General features: G+C 41.8%; 2 protein-coding genes across 2 annotated transcripts in view; both read right to left on the bottom strand.

The window, feature by feature from the left end:
- Nucleotides 1-61: 61 nt before the first annotated feature.
- LOC141792007 (retinol dehydrogenase 10-B-like) lies at nucleotides 62-2,906 on the bottom strand. The gene is made up of 5 exons (XM_074672756.1): nucleotides 2,379-2,906; nucleotides 1,009-1,107; nucleotides 771-916; nucleotides 561-692; nucleotides 62-449 (listed from the first exon to the last, which is right to left on the bottom strand). The coding sequence occupies exons 1-5, from the start codon at nucleotides 2,826-2,828 to the stop codon at nucleotides 332-334; spliced, it is 945 nt and encodes a 314-aa protein (XP_074528857.1). The 5' UTR covers nucleotides 2,829-2,906; the 3' UTR covers nucleotides 62-331.
- A 1,644-nt stretch (nucleotides 2,907-4,550) lies between these two features.
- Nucleotides 4,551-12,783, bottom strand: part of LOC141796891 (potassium voltage-gated channel subfamily B member 1-like) — a 46,295-nt gene continuing 38,062 nt past the window's right edge. Inside the window, exon 3 of the mRNA XM_074678215.1 lies at nucleotides 4,551-10,874. Coding sequence (XP_074534316.1) covers nucleotides 9,027-10,874 — 1,848 coding nt within the window. The 3' untranslated portion in view covers nucleotides 4,551-9,026. The remainder of the gene's footprint in view (nucleotides 10,875-12,783) is intronic.

Raw genomic sequence — 12,783 nt, 5'->3', positions numbered from 1 at the left:
TGCAGCCTTTTTTCTCTGAACTTTGTTTAGATTATTTTACCTCTAAATGTGGCTTAAGCCTCCAGTACATAGATTGACCAGTAACTCTTTTTTGGTAATATGACTGGATATTCTCTGTTCTCTTTAAGATGAGGTCATTTATAGCTAAAGGTAACACCATGCTTCCAATTCAACACAACCTTTGAAGAAATCAACCATTCGGTCCAGAGAAAAGAAAAGTAGAAGCTTTTGGGCTTTCCCTTCAGGTGACAAAATCCCACAGTAGGAATACTCAGCACAAGCCTTTGGTTTTTGCTTGGTCCAGGAATCATCAAGGACTATTGACTAATTCTCAGCTGGACTTGATTTGACCATTTGACTTCAGCTCAACGTTCTTTATGAAGGGTAGCATGCATTTGTCCCCTCCCATGAAGCGATATGTTGCAACATTCGCATCCCATGGTAGCAACCTGGAGAGGGAAATGACAAGTCTCAAATCAGCTCGTTCTTTATACATGGCCAAAGCTTTCCCTCTTAATTTTCAACTGTAAATATTGGATTAAACTCTGATCAGTACTTACGCTCTTGCCAAGAAGGGGATGTACATAAGGCGAGGAATGCATATCATTTGCTGTTCACCTAAAATGGCTTTCATGGACTGTTGGACAGTGTAGAGGGGCTCGAGAGGGGGGATCAAACCCCGCAACTCTTTCCTGTAAGATTAAAAAAAGAATTACAGCTCCTTTATTTTCCCTTTGGTGTTGAAAACAAGCAATGAACTGGTGTCTCACCTGATTTCACAGCCTGCGAACATCCCTGTGTCTACAATGTAAGGGCAGACCAAAGTAGTTTTGATGCCACCCAGGTCCTCGGCTTGAAGCTCATGTGTCAGTGACTCGTGAAAACCAACAGCTCCAAATTTACTGGCACAGTAATCCTGGAGGAAGAGAGAGTAAACACCAGCAGTGATCTTTGTTTGAATGTTCTTTTTTCTTGGTTTGACAGTGACTCTGTATACATGGATTTTACCTCTACACATGCTGTGCTGAAGAGCCCGAGGGCACTGGCAACGGTCACGATGTGACCACGGTTTCTTGCTTTCATCTGAGGCAGGAAGGCTTTTGTCATCTGTTGATTTGAAACATTTATTTAGCATCTCTTACAGAAAGATGTAACACATATTGATATGACATGTTGACATTTAGGGGACTCAAAAAGCTCTTGCATGCTATCAGAACCATCAGCATGGATGAGAATCTATGAGGGGGGATGCCCAACTTAGTAGAAATATTTTCCAGCACACCTAGATGAACCAGGAACTCGACAAAAAGTTGGTTTAGCATGTTTTCAGAATCTGCTTCAACTTGCCTAACCTTTGCTGTCTGTTGGGGAACATTTATTATGTACACACAGAATCAGGGTGTAGATGATCTAGTGGTGTAGGTCGCACCCTGTGAGGCTCACCCTTGAGCGGGTGGCCTGGGTTTGAATCCAGCCTGTGGGCAGTCTCCTGCATGTACCTCCCCACTCTTGCCGCCTTTCCTACCCTATCCGCTGTCCTCTCCTTTCTCATTACAGGCATGAAAAGCCTAAAAAAATATACAAAGTATCAACTGGAACAACCTTGGCCTGTTTTTGTCACAGCATTTTTTGTGTCACCCTTCATGGAAGTTCAATGGTATGAAAATTGCTTTATTAAGAAGTAGATGACATCACTTTTTCCTAATCTATTTTTTAAAAGTAAAGAGATTTTTTCATAATTGAGTCATTTTATTTACATGATGTTTTTGTGACATAAAATGATGATGACCTTTGACCTTTGTGACTTATGGAATTGTATTACACGTCTAAGGGACAGTATAGCCCCTACTTTCTGTTGTAGCAATGGTTTGCTGTTTCCATGAAAGAAGCTCATTTTACTGTTTGTTTGTTTTTTTTTCTTTGATTTAGTTTACAAGTTACATTAAGCAAAATATGCACAGTAAGTTGGTAAAACTACAGTTTAATCAGGAAACCAAAAGCTCATCTATGTCCATATCCCCATGCATGATTAAAAGGCCAGAATAATATGAAGTGTTGTGAGCAAACATGCATTCAGCCTGAGACTGAGATCTAAACGGATAATGGGCAGAATCGCGTGCCGTTTCGACTGGTGGCCTGTTTCCACTCTGGATGAGTAAATGGCCACCTGCTCGTGACCTCATTTAACAGGGACAGGCTAGAGTGTGATGCATCAGCTCACATCTGATCCCCTCACACATCACTGGACAAATACTAAACAGAGCCGGCGGGTGAATACAAGTTACGTAATTCATGTTAAGCTCATGGTTGTCACTCTGTGTCCTGCAAAAGCTGACATTTCACAGCCTCAGCTGTTTGCGCGTTAAAGTACGTCTCACCCAAAACAGCGCGTGGCAGTTGACCAGCAGAGTCCTCTCCAGAAGTTCGTCCGGACAGTCCAGCAACCTCCGCCCAGCCACCACGCCCGCGTTGTTCACCAGTATGGACACCTCCCCGACCTCCGCCCTCACCTTGTCTGCAGCCTGGTAGATGCTCTGACGTTTGGACAGATCCACTGTGTACGCGTACACCTTTACTCCCAGCTCGCGCACGAGCTTGGCGGTCTGCTCGTTGGCGTCCGTGTTGCAGTCCCACAGCACCAGGTGCGCCCCCTCTTTGGCGAACTCCAGGGCGAAGAGGCGACCCAACGCGCCCCCGGCCCCTGTTATCAGACACAGCTCTCCGTCGATGCACTTAAGCCGCGGCCGCAGGAAAGTCTGGATGATGGCTGCGACTATGGAGTAAGTCAGGTCTATCAGCATCAGCACCAGGTCCACTATCACAATCATGATGCTCCAGTTCAGTCCAGTACTGCAGGAGGAACTAATGGGCCACACAAGCAGACCGCCAAGCTTTGGGCTTGTTGTTTCTCTGAGTGGAGTGGGATTGGACGGCCGTTTTATGTGTGTACCGGATTAGGACGCAGAGAGCTGCGGGCCACCAATAGAAGGGCCTTTTACTTAATGACTGAGGAACATACTGACTGTAACCCGTGCACATTCATAACTCCTTTAAAAAACAGAGGCTAAGTGAGACCAGAGCAGGGATTAAGATACTCAGGTCCATAGCTGAAACTACCATGTCCAAGTTTATTAACTGTAAGCCTTTTACAGATTTCTGATATTTTTTCTCAAGAGCTTGTTTTTAACTTGTTGAAAATCTGTGCTTTTGTGCTTCTAGTGGCCCTGGCAGAGATTTGAAAAAAAAAAAGATTGCTCAAGTACAAAAGTAACTTGTAACTTAACTTCACTTTGTAATTTTTGTCTGGCTTTTATGTAACATATTCATCTCAGCCACAGTCAACTGTATTTTTAACTCTGCTTTCCTCTCATCCGTTAAAGAAAGCTGCTTTTGAACTATGATGTGAGGGGATTATCCAACTAAAAGTAAATTGTTGAGGTGATAAACCTAAAGCACGTGTGCACAAATCCCTGATGTACATTCCTCTTAAATTCTCCTTTTACAGAAAGTGCTCTTCTTTCTGCTGTTGCATATTTTATTTGAGTTTGGTTCTGCAGTGTGTAACATCACTTGTTGGTAAAGTGGTTTGTTTCATTGGTGCAGTTGTTTCCTGTTGTACCTGCAGAGGTTGTTCCAACTGGAAATTAAGACTGTCTCATGTGAAAAGCTGAAAGTTGTGACTGGCTTTGACTGTGATATAATCCTCTTCAAAACTTAAGTCATGATGTAGGTATGACGTAATGAAACACAACATACAGGAATTTGCATGTTATGGAAAAGACTTTTCACTAAATGTTTCTGAGGATTACTGTCATCGTGTTGAGGACTCAAAACAGAAACCATCTGAACAGATTATTTTGAAAGTTAATGCAAGACATGGTGTTTTCGACGAGGAGAGGCCAGACATGTGACTGACACAGCTATTCTACATTGTCAAACCAAATAATGCCTTTATATACAGCTCAAGTCCTAAAATGGGAAAATGACTAATAGTTATGTCAACTAAAAACCCTTAAAATGATAAAAATTGATTGCTTAAGCTTTTCTTCTTGAATACTATTTTTGAAATATTTATATATCTATGTTTGTATTTTAATTGATTATCAAATAACACAAAACATTTGAAGACAAAACATTAGGCTGCATCTTTTTTACCCTTTTAAAACCTTGAAAATAAATCCTAGATACTGTTGAAACACTGGAATTTCAGTTTTTGAATCCCTATATGTAAGACATTTTGCACTGAATCTGTCAACTTTGATAAGCTGTCTTTGCCCTCTAATTTTATTTTTTAGAGTCAGGAATATTTTACTATTTACATTTTAAGTATCACATCATGACAGCACTGTGTCATAGACTGTATACTCTTGTATTGTTGATGCAGCTCACAGTGGGACACCAGAGGGTGCTGTTGTATCAGACCTTCAGTTTACATTCACAGTCACTGCACAATCTCTCTGCGGGCTGTATTCTTTCACACTGTTATGGTGTTTTCATAAAAGCACATCTAAGTCAAAAAAGAAGTGAGGCATATATCAGCAGCTCTGGATTATTGTCTTTTATTAAGCATCAGTCAGTAAAAGCAGGAAACTGCTGCAGAATCTCTGATCATAGACTTTGTCCTAAAGCTTCTTATAGTAGATCATATTTACAAGCTCTGTGAGACAAAGTTATGTAGCGCTACATGCGTTGAACAACAAGGAACCACAAAGATCATATTTTCAACAAAGTGGACTGGTACAAAGTATGAAACTTTTACAAAACAGACATTTCTGCTGACACAGAGTGGGCAGTGTACACAAGAGTGTGAATTGAGCGGAGGTGATGACTCCCTGAAACGAAGGGGAAGGGTTCGGAAAATTAAATCAAGTCTGCATTTGGCTTTAACCTCTTCTGTGAGTTATTGTGCTTAAAGGAAGATACACTTAATCTTGTGCTTCAGGAAATTGTGCTTAAAGCTCCAGTGGGAAACTTTCTGTTAGTGTTGGCTTTGGTGCCCCCTTTTGGACAAAGTGATACTGTTTATCTGTTTACTGATTTTTTTTTGTCCTGTGCTTGTGATAGCTATATTTTCAGACCCACATTCTCCTCCTGTTTTCATTTCACAATCAAATCAAAATCACATGAATATTTGATGCAGAATGTTTCACTGTTCACCTGTTTACAGCAGTTACAGGTGTTTCAAATACAACATAGTAACAGTCTTTCTGCTAATAGTCTAGTTTGCTCTTATGGGTCAAGAAGAGGCTTTATATAACCTGTCACTAACTCTTCACAGGAGCTTTCAATAAATCTGTATCTTAATATGTTGTTGGTTTTATTTGCATGGTCAATAAAGTGCAGTTCAGAAAAGAATAAGAAAAAAAGATACAAAACTCAAAACAAGACATTTCTAACATTCTTCCACTGTAGAGAGGAGTAGTAACCATTTTAATATGGCTTGTTTGGGAGTTAAGTCCACCGTGATGAGAGGCTTAACTCCACAGATTTGTGGGTATTTACTGCATGTCTGACTGGTGTGTAATGAATGTTAATGAATCCACGCTATTAAACACACCCTCTTCTTGTATCTTTCTAGCCTTTTTCCTGTGTTTCTAATGCCTTGAGTCGTGAAATTCATATCAACCATTTGTCAGTTTGACATTCGTTATCCCATTACCATGCAGTGCTAAGGACCGAGCTGCAACAAATCCCACTCACTACTGACTGCTTCCCCTTTTTTCCACATTCTTTGGTTACAAAGTTTGTTCCTCAGAGCTCCACGTGACACCGTCTGACCACAGACTGAGCTGTAACTGAGCCCTTTTTCTACTGGCCCAGACTCCTCCTTCGCATGCCCAGGATGATATTTATAGAGTCCAAGAAATGAACACATCTTCAAAAGGATGTCGAAATCTGAAGTGACATTTTGCACCGTCATTCTGCACAACAGTCTAAAGAACAAGCCCCTGATGGAAAAACACATTGAAGTCCTGTGTGTGTGTAATCTGCCTTCGTTTTTCTTCGACAGGCTATGATGGTGAATTTTTCTGCCTGAGGGGGAGCTTAACTCTTCCCATGTTAGAACAACAAAGGGAGCTCAACAATATTATTGTAAGTGATCGTATTGTCTGTGTCAAAGAGGTCTTTGGGTTTGGGAGCAGAGTGCTGCAGCCATCATTACGGATGTCATGGTTGGAGTCAGACTGGCAGCTCTCACCTGTCACACACCTCCAGTTTCTATTCCATTCACATTTCACACTCTCTCCCTCCACAGGAGCTGGGGGGCTGAAGTGACCACATGCACATCACAGCAGCAGCACCTTTAGATTCAAGTTGCTGTGGTCATGCTTGGTCCTGCTCAGCTGTGTAGCTTTCAGGGATAAAGAGAGAGTGATATAAAGGGGCTACGTGACAGGAAGAAAGGTTCACAATCTAGTTTCTTTCAGAGTGTAACCACGGGTGACTAGGCCAATTTTTGACAAAACTTTTAAAAACCATGGAGAAGAATGTAAACACTATGCATATTAGTAATATTTTAAGTCTTTGGAGGGTTTTCTCTTGATAAATTAGGCTACTTGTTAGCATAAAATGTAAGCCACCCAGTCCTCTCAAGCATAACCATGGTAACAGTTGTTTTGGACTGTGCTGAGTGACAGCACCTGTTTGTCTTTGTGCATCAGGCTTTTGTCATGCAAATCATCACACCGCACTTAAGTATAACAGCTGAGGGGAGATGTGAGAAGGAGAGGTGTGGATTATCACTCAGTATGACAGCTTGATGACCCACTTCTCATTAGTTTGATGATATGCAGAGGGTTAAACTGTCATCATACGGGACACAGCGACAGACTCAGAGTGCGTGGCAGGCGTCCGTTTAAAGCAAAGGCACAGAAATATCTAACTCGTTTAAGGTCTAATGATAGAAAACAAGAACACTGAACAAATACTTTTAGGTTAACTACTAAAAATAGATGCTTTGTAGCATGCTTGCATGATATGTGAGAAGTTTGAAAATATAATAACACCATGCTCGCTTGATTAATGAGAGCACCACATGGAAAACACCCAGATTGGTCATATGTTTAGAATTAGATGCAGGATGCAGAATATAGTGTACAGACTAAAATGGTACAGACACAAACTGTACCTCCATGCTGCTAGTGTGCCTGAGTGGCGAGCTGTACATTGCTGCGAGGTGTCTATTATGCTGCTGAGACGTCATGTGGACCCATTTGAGCATAATGTTTCGGATGTCTGGAAGCAAAACCACTTGCCAAGATCCACAGTGTGTAAATAATCAAATTAGCCATCCAAAATGAATGTTAAATAAAGTGCTGCTGTGTTGTCTCTTCATTTTCCCCGTTTCCTCATCCGTGTAATCAGCTTTCTGTTTCTTCTTCTCTTTCAGAGGCCAGTCCCAGCATCCTGTGCAATCCCCATGGTTACATGTTTGTACTAAATGAGCAAGTATGGCTCCCTGAAAGACGTCAGATTCTCCTGTTAAGAAAAGGAATGCTTTCATTTTGAACATTTTGAGATAAAACAGTAAAGTTTACCATCGTCAGAAAGAACAATTCTTTGGTTCTTCACGTTGCACAGAGGGTAAAGGGACAGACACAAGGAGACAGTAGCAAACAATACAAATTTATCTACTACAGTATATCTTCTAATAAATGCAACTCCATCAAAATAATGCAGTACCTAATATTGAAATGCAAAACTATGAGAATAGCACAATATATTTTTCTAAAGGTCCATTCTTTTAGAAAATATCTTAAAAATATAAATTATTTGGATTCATTACCTTTTACAATAAACGTGTCACTTTTGTTATATTCTACTGTTGTAGTTATACATGTACAATATCCACACTCCTACAAAACTGGAGGTTCAGCACAGAAAACTTCTTTAGATTTCAGCGCTGCCTTTCCAGCTCTACGGTGCACTGTGATTTCATAACAAGTTCAGATTTTCAGCTACAGTAGGAATGATGACTTCTCAGAAACACCTTTGACAGAGTTTTGAACCAACACAAGACGTTTTTAGAACTTTCTCCAGATCCAATCCGAAGGATGCACACTGACATAGAGAAGCTTTCAGAGTGAGAACAGGAAAAAAATGAAGATTTTTTTTTCTTTTTTTTAACTTTTGAACTCAAAATAAAAATAATCACCAAGGCTGCTCACTCTTTCTCTAACTTGTCAGCCGTTGGCGAAACAGGAAACGAAAAGGAAATCTACAGATGCAGCCTCACAGTGTTTCCCTGTGCAGTTAAAAACATCGACAAGAAACAGACTGACACACTTGATCCTCCTCAAGTTTGCACTCAAGACAACATCATAATAAATGAACCGTGTATGACAGATAATCAATAGATGCTTGTATGTGTATGTGCTGTCTGTGGATCTCTCTTTCTCCTTCTCAAATAAACAAAAACATAAAACTAAGGCCAGTTTCGAGGAAGAAAGTTAAAGGGAGCAAACCTTATAAATTTCCCAGCACTCTGTCTTTTCACTGCTGTGATTTCACACTGTAAAACATAAATAAAGTTTATATTGCCTCTTTCTATCTCAGTCAAAGAACCTCCCCAGAATATAGCAGTTTTAATGCCTTGGGTGGTTTGCTACTAAGTGGACAGCTTTTCTGTTAGTAGCTTTAAAATTACATCCAGGGGTGTCAGAAAAATAGCTTTTTTTTGCTTATAAAAATGATTTGATGTACCCTTGAGACCTGGCTGTATTTTTTGGATGATAATCTAAGTGAACATATGTATAAATAGTGAACTTGTCCAGCATTCCTTTCCATCTTGGAGCTTTTCTGATCCGAGTCCTGTGCTGAATTAGTTTAGGAGTTCTTTGTAGGAGAGCAAAAAACACAAGTCCTTCATAATGTCCAGTAAGACTGTTCTGTTAGGAGACAAATTATTTTTTTGTCTGGCCTTTGATATTTCTGAAGAAGTTAAGTTTTGCTGAGTTCACAGTCCCCTTCTTGCTTTCTCCTCTCCAATATGTTAGTTAATGCTCTTTCTCTTTATACCCTTAACCTTAATAGTGACTCTTCTCTCCCTGAAGTGGCAGTAGTTCCTGTGCCACATGGTTTTCCTGCCCTTGTGTTGGCAGTGTGCTGTTCCCCAGCTTCCTCTGCAGGCCCTCTGTGTGGTTGGATCCTTGCTGGAAGCTTGAGTGATGGCCAAACTTGGGACTGGCTTTTTCCAAGAGTCTTCGAGACAGGATGGCACCTGAGCCGTCATGCAGGTGCTCCTCCTCATCTGTGTCAGCATCAATAAATTTATTGATGGATGAGTCGTGGAATGTGAAGATGCTTGGGGGTACATTCTCTGGGCTCTTGCTTGGTGTCCTGCTGCTGGCAGTTGTGTAGATGGATGCCTCAGGACTCTGGACTGATGAGCTGTCTGAAAGCACTCCTGTCCCTGAGTCCTCCCTTGCTCTGAAGTTGACCTTGAGTGAGCGGCTTTTAAGCGGGTTTTTGTAGTGCTGACCCTTGGGGCTGTCAGGGTAGGGGCTGGACTTGTTGCTGTGTCCTCTCAGGGGGGTACTGTTACCTTGGGATCCTTCATGCTCATTCTCCAGGGTGGGTTCTAGGCTGGGGTTGGTGCTTACCTTCCCGGGTAGGTTGCTGACTGGGCTGTGGGAGAAGCGAGAACTCTCAGGAAAGTCTGTTGCACAGCTGATGAAGCTGTCAATGCTAGACATGCTCCTCATGTCTGAAATGACCTCTGATGGGCTGGAGACAGCTTCGGCAGGGATGCTTCCCATCTCAATTTCAGCTCTCTGCTTTCCGGCTTTGGACTGTGGCCCTTTTTCCTTGCTGTTGAGGTTTGGTTGTGACTGGGCCTTTGCCATCTTGTTGTACGTCTCCTCCAGTTTCTGGGCGCTGAGATGCTGTGGGCTCATTGAGGGCTTGGCCTCCTCTGTGTTGCTTGGTTCAGGAGTCGGGGTTGGATTACCTGGGCTCATGAAGGATTTTAGTTTGGAAGAGCCTTTCGGCTGAGGAGGAGACACGTGGTTATCTTGTATCTTCTCCTTCTTTTCATTTCTTTTTTCCACCATTACATCCATGAGCTCTATGTTGGGACCAAACGAGTCTTTTATGTTCATGGAGACAATGCTACCATTCCTTTTGGCCCTCTCCAGAGCCTCCCTTCTTTTGATGGCTTTCTCCTGCCTCTTTTGCTCTTTGTAGAACTCAGAGAAGTTGTTGACAATGATGGGAATAGGCAGGGCTATCACAAGTACTCCTGCAATGCAGCACAAACCTCCAACTATCTTCCCCAAAAGAGTTTTTGGGTAGATATCTCCATAACCTACTGTGGTCATAGTAATGGTAGCCCACCAAAAGGAAGCTGGGATGCTTTTAAACTTGGTGTCCTCTTCATCCTTTTCTGCAAAGAACACAAGACTAGAAAATATCATGATGCCCATGGCCAAGAAAAGGATCAGCAGACCTAGTTCATTGTAACTCCTCCTGAGTGTGAATCCCAGAGACTGAAGACCTGTGGAGTGACGAGCCAGCTTCAAGATGCGCAAGATTCGCATGATCCTGAAGATCTGGACCACTCGTCGCACATTCTGAAACTGCAGCACACTCTTGTTTGATTCTGTCAAGAAGATGGTGACATAGTAGGGCAGGATGGCCAGCAGGTCGATTATGTTTAGAGGACCCTTGAAAAACTTCCATTTGTTGGGGGATGATAAAAAGCGAAGCAGGTACTCCATTGTAAACCAGGCAATGCATACAGCTTCCACGTGGGCCAGTTGTGGGTTATCTATGGTGTGGCCAAACTCATCTGTGGCCTGCAGCTCTGGAAGGGTGTTCAGGGACAAGGCAATGGTAGATAATACGATGAAGAGGATGGAGATGATGGCCAGGATCTGAAAAACACAGAGGAAAGCGACTGTGAGGATTTCAAAGGATATAGGTTAGGGGAATAGACTTGCTGACAACAACTCTTTGTGCACTAATTTCTATGGATTGCTTTGTTGCTCAGTCTGGAAGAAAAATGGATTTTGTATGGATCTAATGGGGGTTTGTAATGAGCACTAAAATCCCCAGAGGATGACTCCTCCTGCCCTGGTGAATCCAGGATCCTTTATGGAGGGAGACATCTCTGCAACTGTGTTAGCTGGGCTGCTCTGAAATATTTATGCTAATATATCTCTTGATCTCAGGTATCAGCAGTGCTAACAAGTAGCATAAGAGCATTACAGGCTTCCCTTGGAAATGTAGGCAAGCTCTGTGTTATTCGATAACGACAGGTAAGAGTAATGTTTGAAGGAAACCCTTCTGCTCTTGCAAGATCTACATCTTTGGGTACATGTGAATAGAGCGAGTATTGATGCAGTTATTGAATAAACTAAACTGCCTCCACAAAAATGACAAAGTGCCTTTCAAAACGTTCTTCCACACACATGCAGAACATTGCAATCAAAACTCATTGCTTGATCATGTTCTCTGTAAATCTGCAGATAGCTTTTAGCTAGCTTTTAAGTTCATCAGCTGCATTTGAGATTCTCTAAGAGTTATTGAAAGTCACTTTGAAAAACTGTTCTCTCTTTTAAGTTTAAGGGTTCATAGGACAGGTGACCAAATCAACCGCACCCTACTTTGAGGATATGCACACCAGCATAATATGAATGCTTTCAGACTAATTCACAGTCCAATCCAGTCTTTTAATCTTTGTGGAACAAGCTGCAAACGTTTGATCATCAGAACATCACTGCCTGATGGAAACAATTAGACTAAAAGATTAAAAGACTTCACTGAATATGCAAAACTCTGGAGCCATCTGTTCGGGGTGTTTTGTGCAGGGGTCTTTCTCGTTACCTTGAACCTGTTGTTTTCATCACACTTCAAGCCTTCACTTAAAAAATGACCACACTTTTAACCACAAAATTCAAGGAAAATATTTTAAAGCATTTAATGTATAAAAAGACATAGATTTCAAGAGTTTAGTTCATTACTTATGGGTGAAAGAGAAGTTGGGAGGCCAGTGGAGCTATAGTTAGCCGCCCCCTGCCCCTGAACTGCATAATAAAAGTTAAAACACTCTGGCAAAGGGAAAAGGAGCTTTAATGATGGAGTCAGAGGAAGAGGGTCAAACCCATTAGAAACTCAACAACATGTCAGACTGCAGCAGCTCCACTTGTGACACAAAACTGTGTTTGAGATATCCCAACAAGAAAAGTCAATTTCTGACGATATTAGCTCATGGCCCATTTCACTTTCTGAATACTTCCTCCAAAGGACTCATGAAATGTCATGTCAGCATTTCAAAGAAACAGGGTCACAGTTAATGTGATCTCTTGAGTGGAAGCTCTCTTTTTTTCTCTCTTCAAGTCTTGATATGCAGAAAGAGACAGTGAAGCAGGGAGGAGAGAATTCGAGATTGTATTGATATATTTTTAAAACCCACACCACTCTTGTTCTTCAGCATCTTCCTCTCCATGCCTTCCCTGCTTCAATCCTTAATGCCCGGGGCTGCAGGAAATAAAAAATGTAGCACTCACAAAACACAGTTTGTGTGACCATCGAGACTCCCTGTCAGACAAATGAAGACCTCTGGAGCAGTGAGCCACCTACTAATGATGATAATCTGATGAGTACACTATGGTTTGGTCACTGTGCGAAGGATTAACAAGGCCACAGAGATGTCAGTGTGGGTGTGCCACACTTATTATTCCTGTCCCAGAGTAAGTGTGAAATCCAACGCAAGGTCACTGTGAAGGCTGTGTCCCAGGCCATTAGTGAACAGGATTATTATCTGGTACCATTCAGTGTCCA

This window comes from Halichoeres trimaculatus, unplaced genomic scaffold (assembly GCF_033239565.1).
Source record: "Halichoeres trimaculatus isolate MK-OKI-2021-1 unplaced genomic scaffold, fHalTri1.1 fHalTri1_scaffold_1, whole genome shotgun sequence".
In the NCBI taxonomy this organism is placed as follows: Eukaryota; Metazoa; Chordata; class Actinopteri; order Labriformes; family Labridae; genus Halichoeres; species Halichoeres trimaculatus.
Note: the sequence above shows the minus strand (reverse complement) of the source record. Positions and strands in the feature narration are given on the sequence as shown.

Bases quoted from the DNA above. Each gene is read 5' to 3' on its own strand.
- LOC141792007 (XM_074672756.1), bottom strand. From the start codon at position 2,828: ATGATTGTGATAGTGGACCTGGTGCTGATGCTGATAGACCTGACTTAC. The intron at 917-1,008 runs GTAAAATCCATG...CTCTTCCTCCAG, and splicing joins TCAGCACAGCATGTGTAGAG to GATTACTGTGCCAGTAAATT. The intron at 450-560 runs GTAAGTACTGAT...TTCCCTCTCCAG, and splicing joins ATCCCCTTCTTGGCAAGAGC to GTTGCTACCATGGGATGCGA.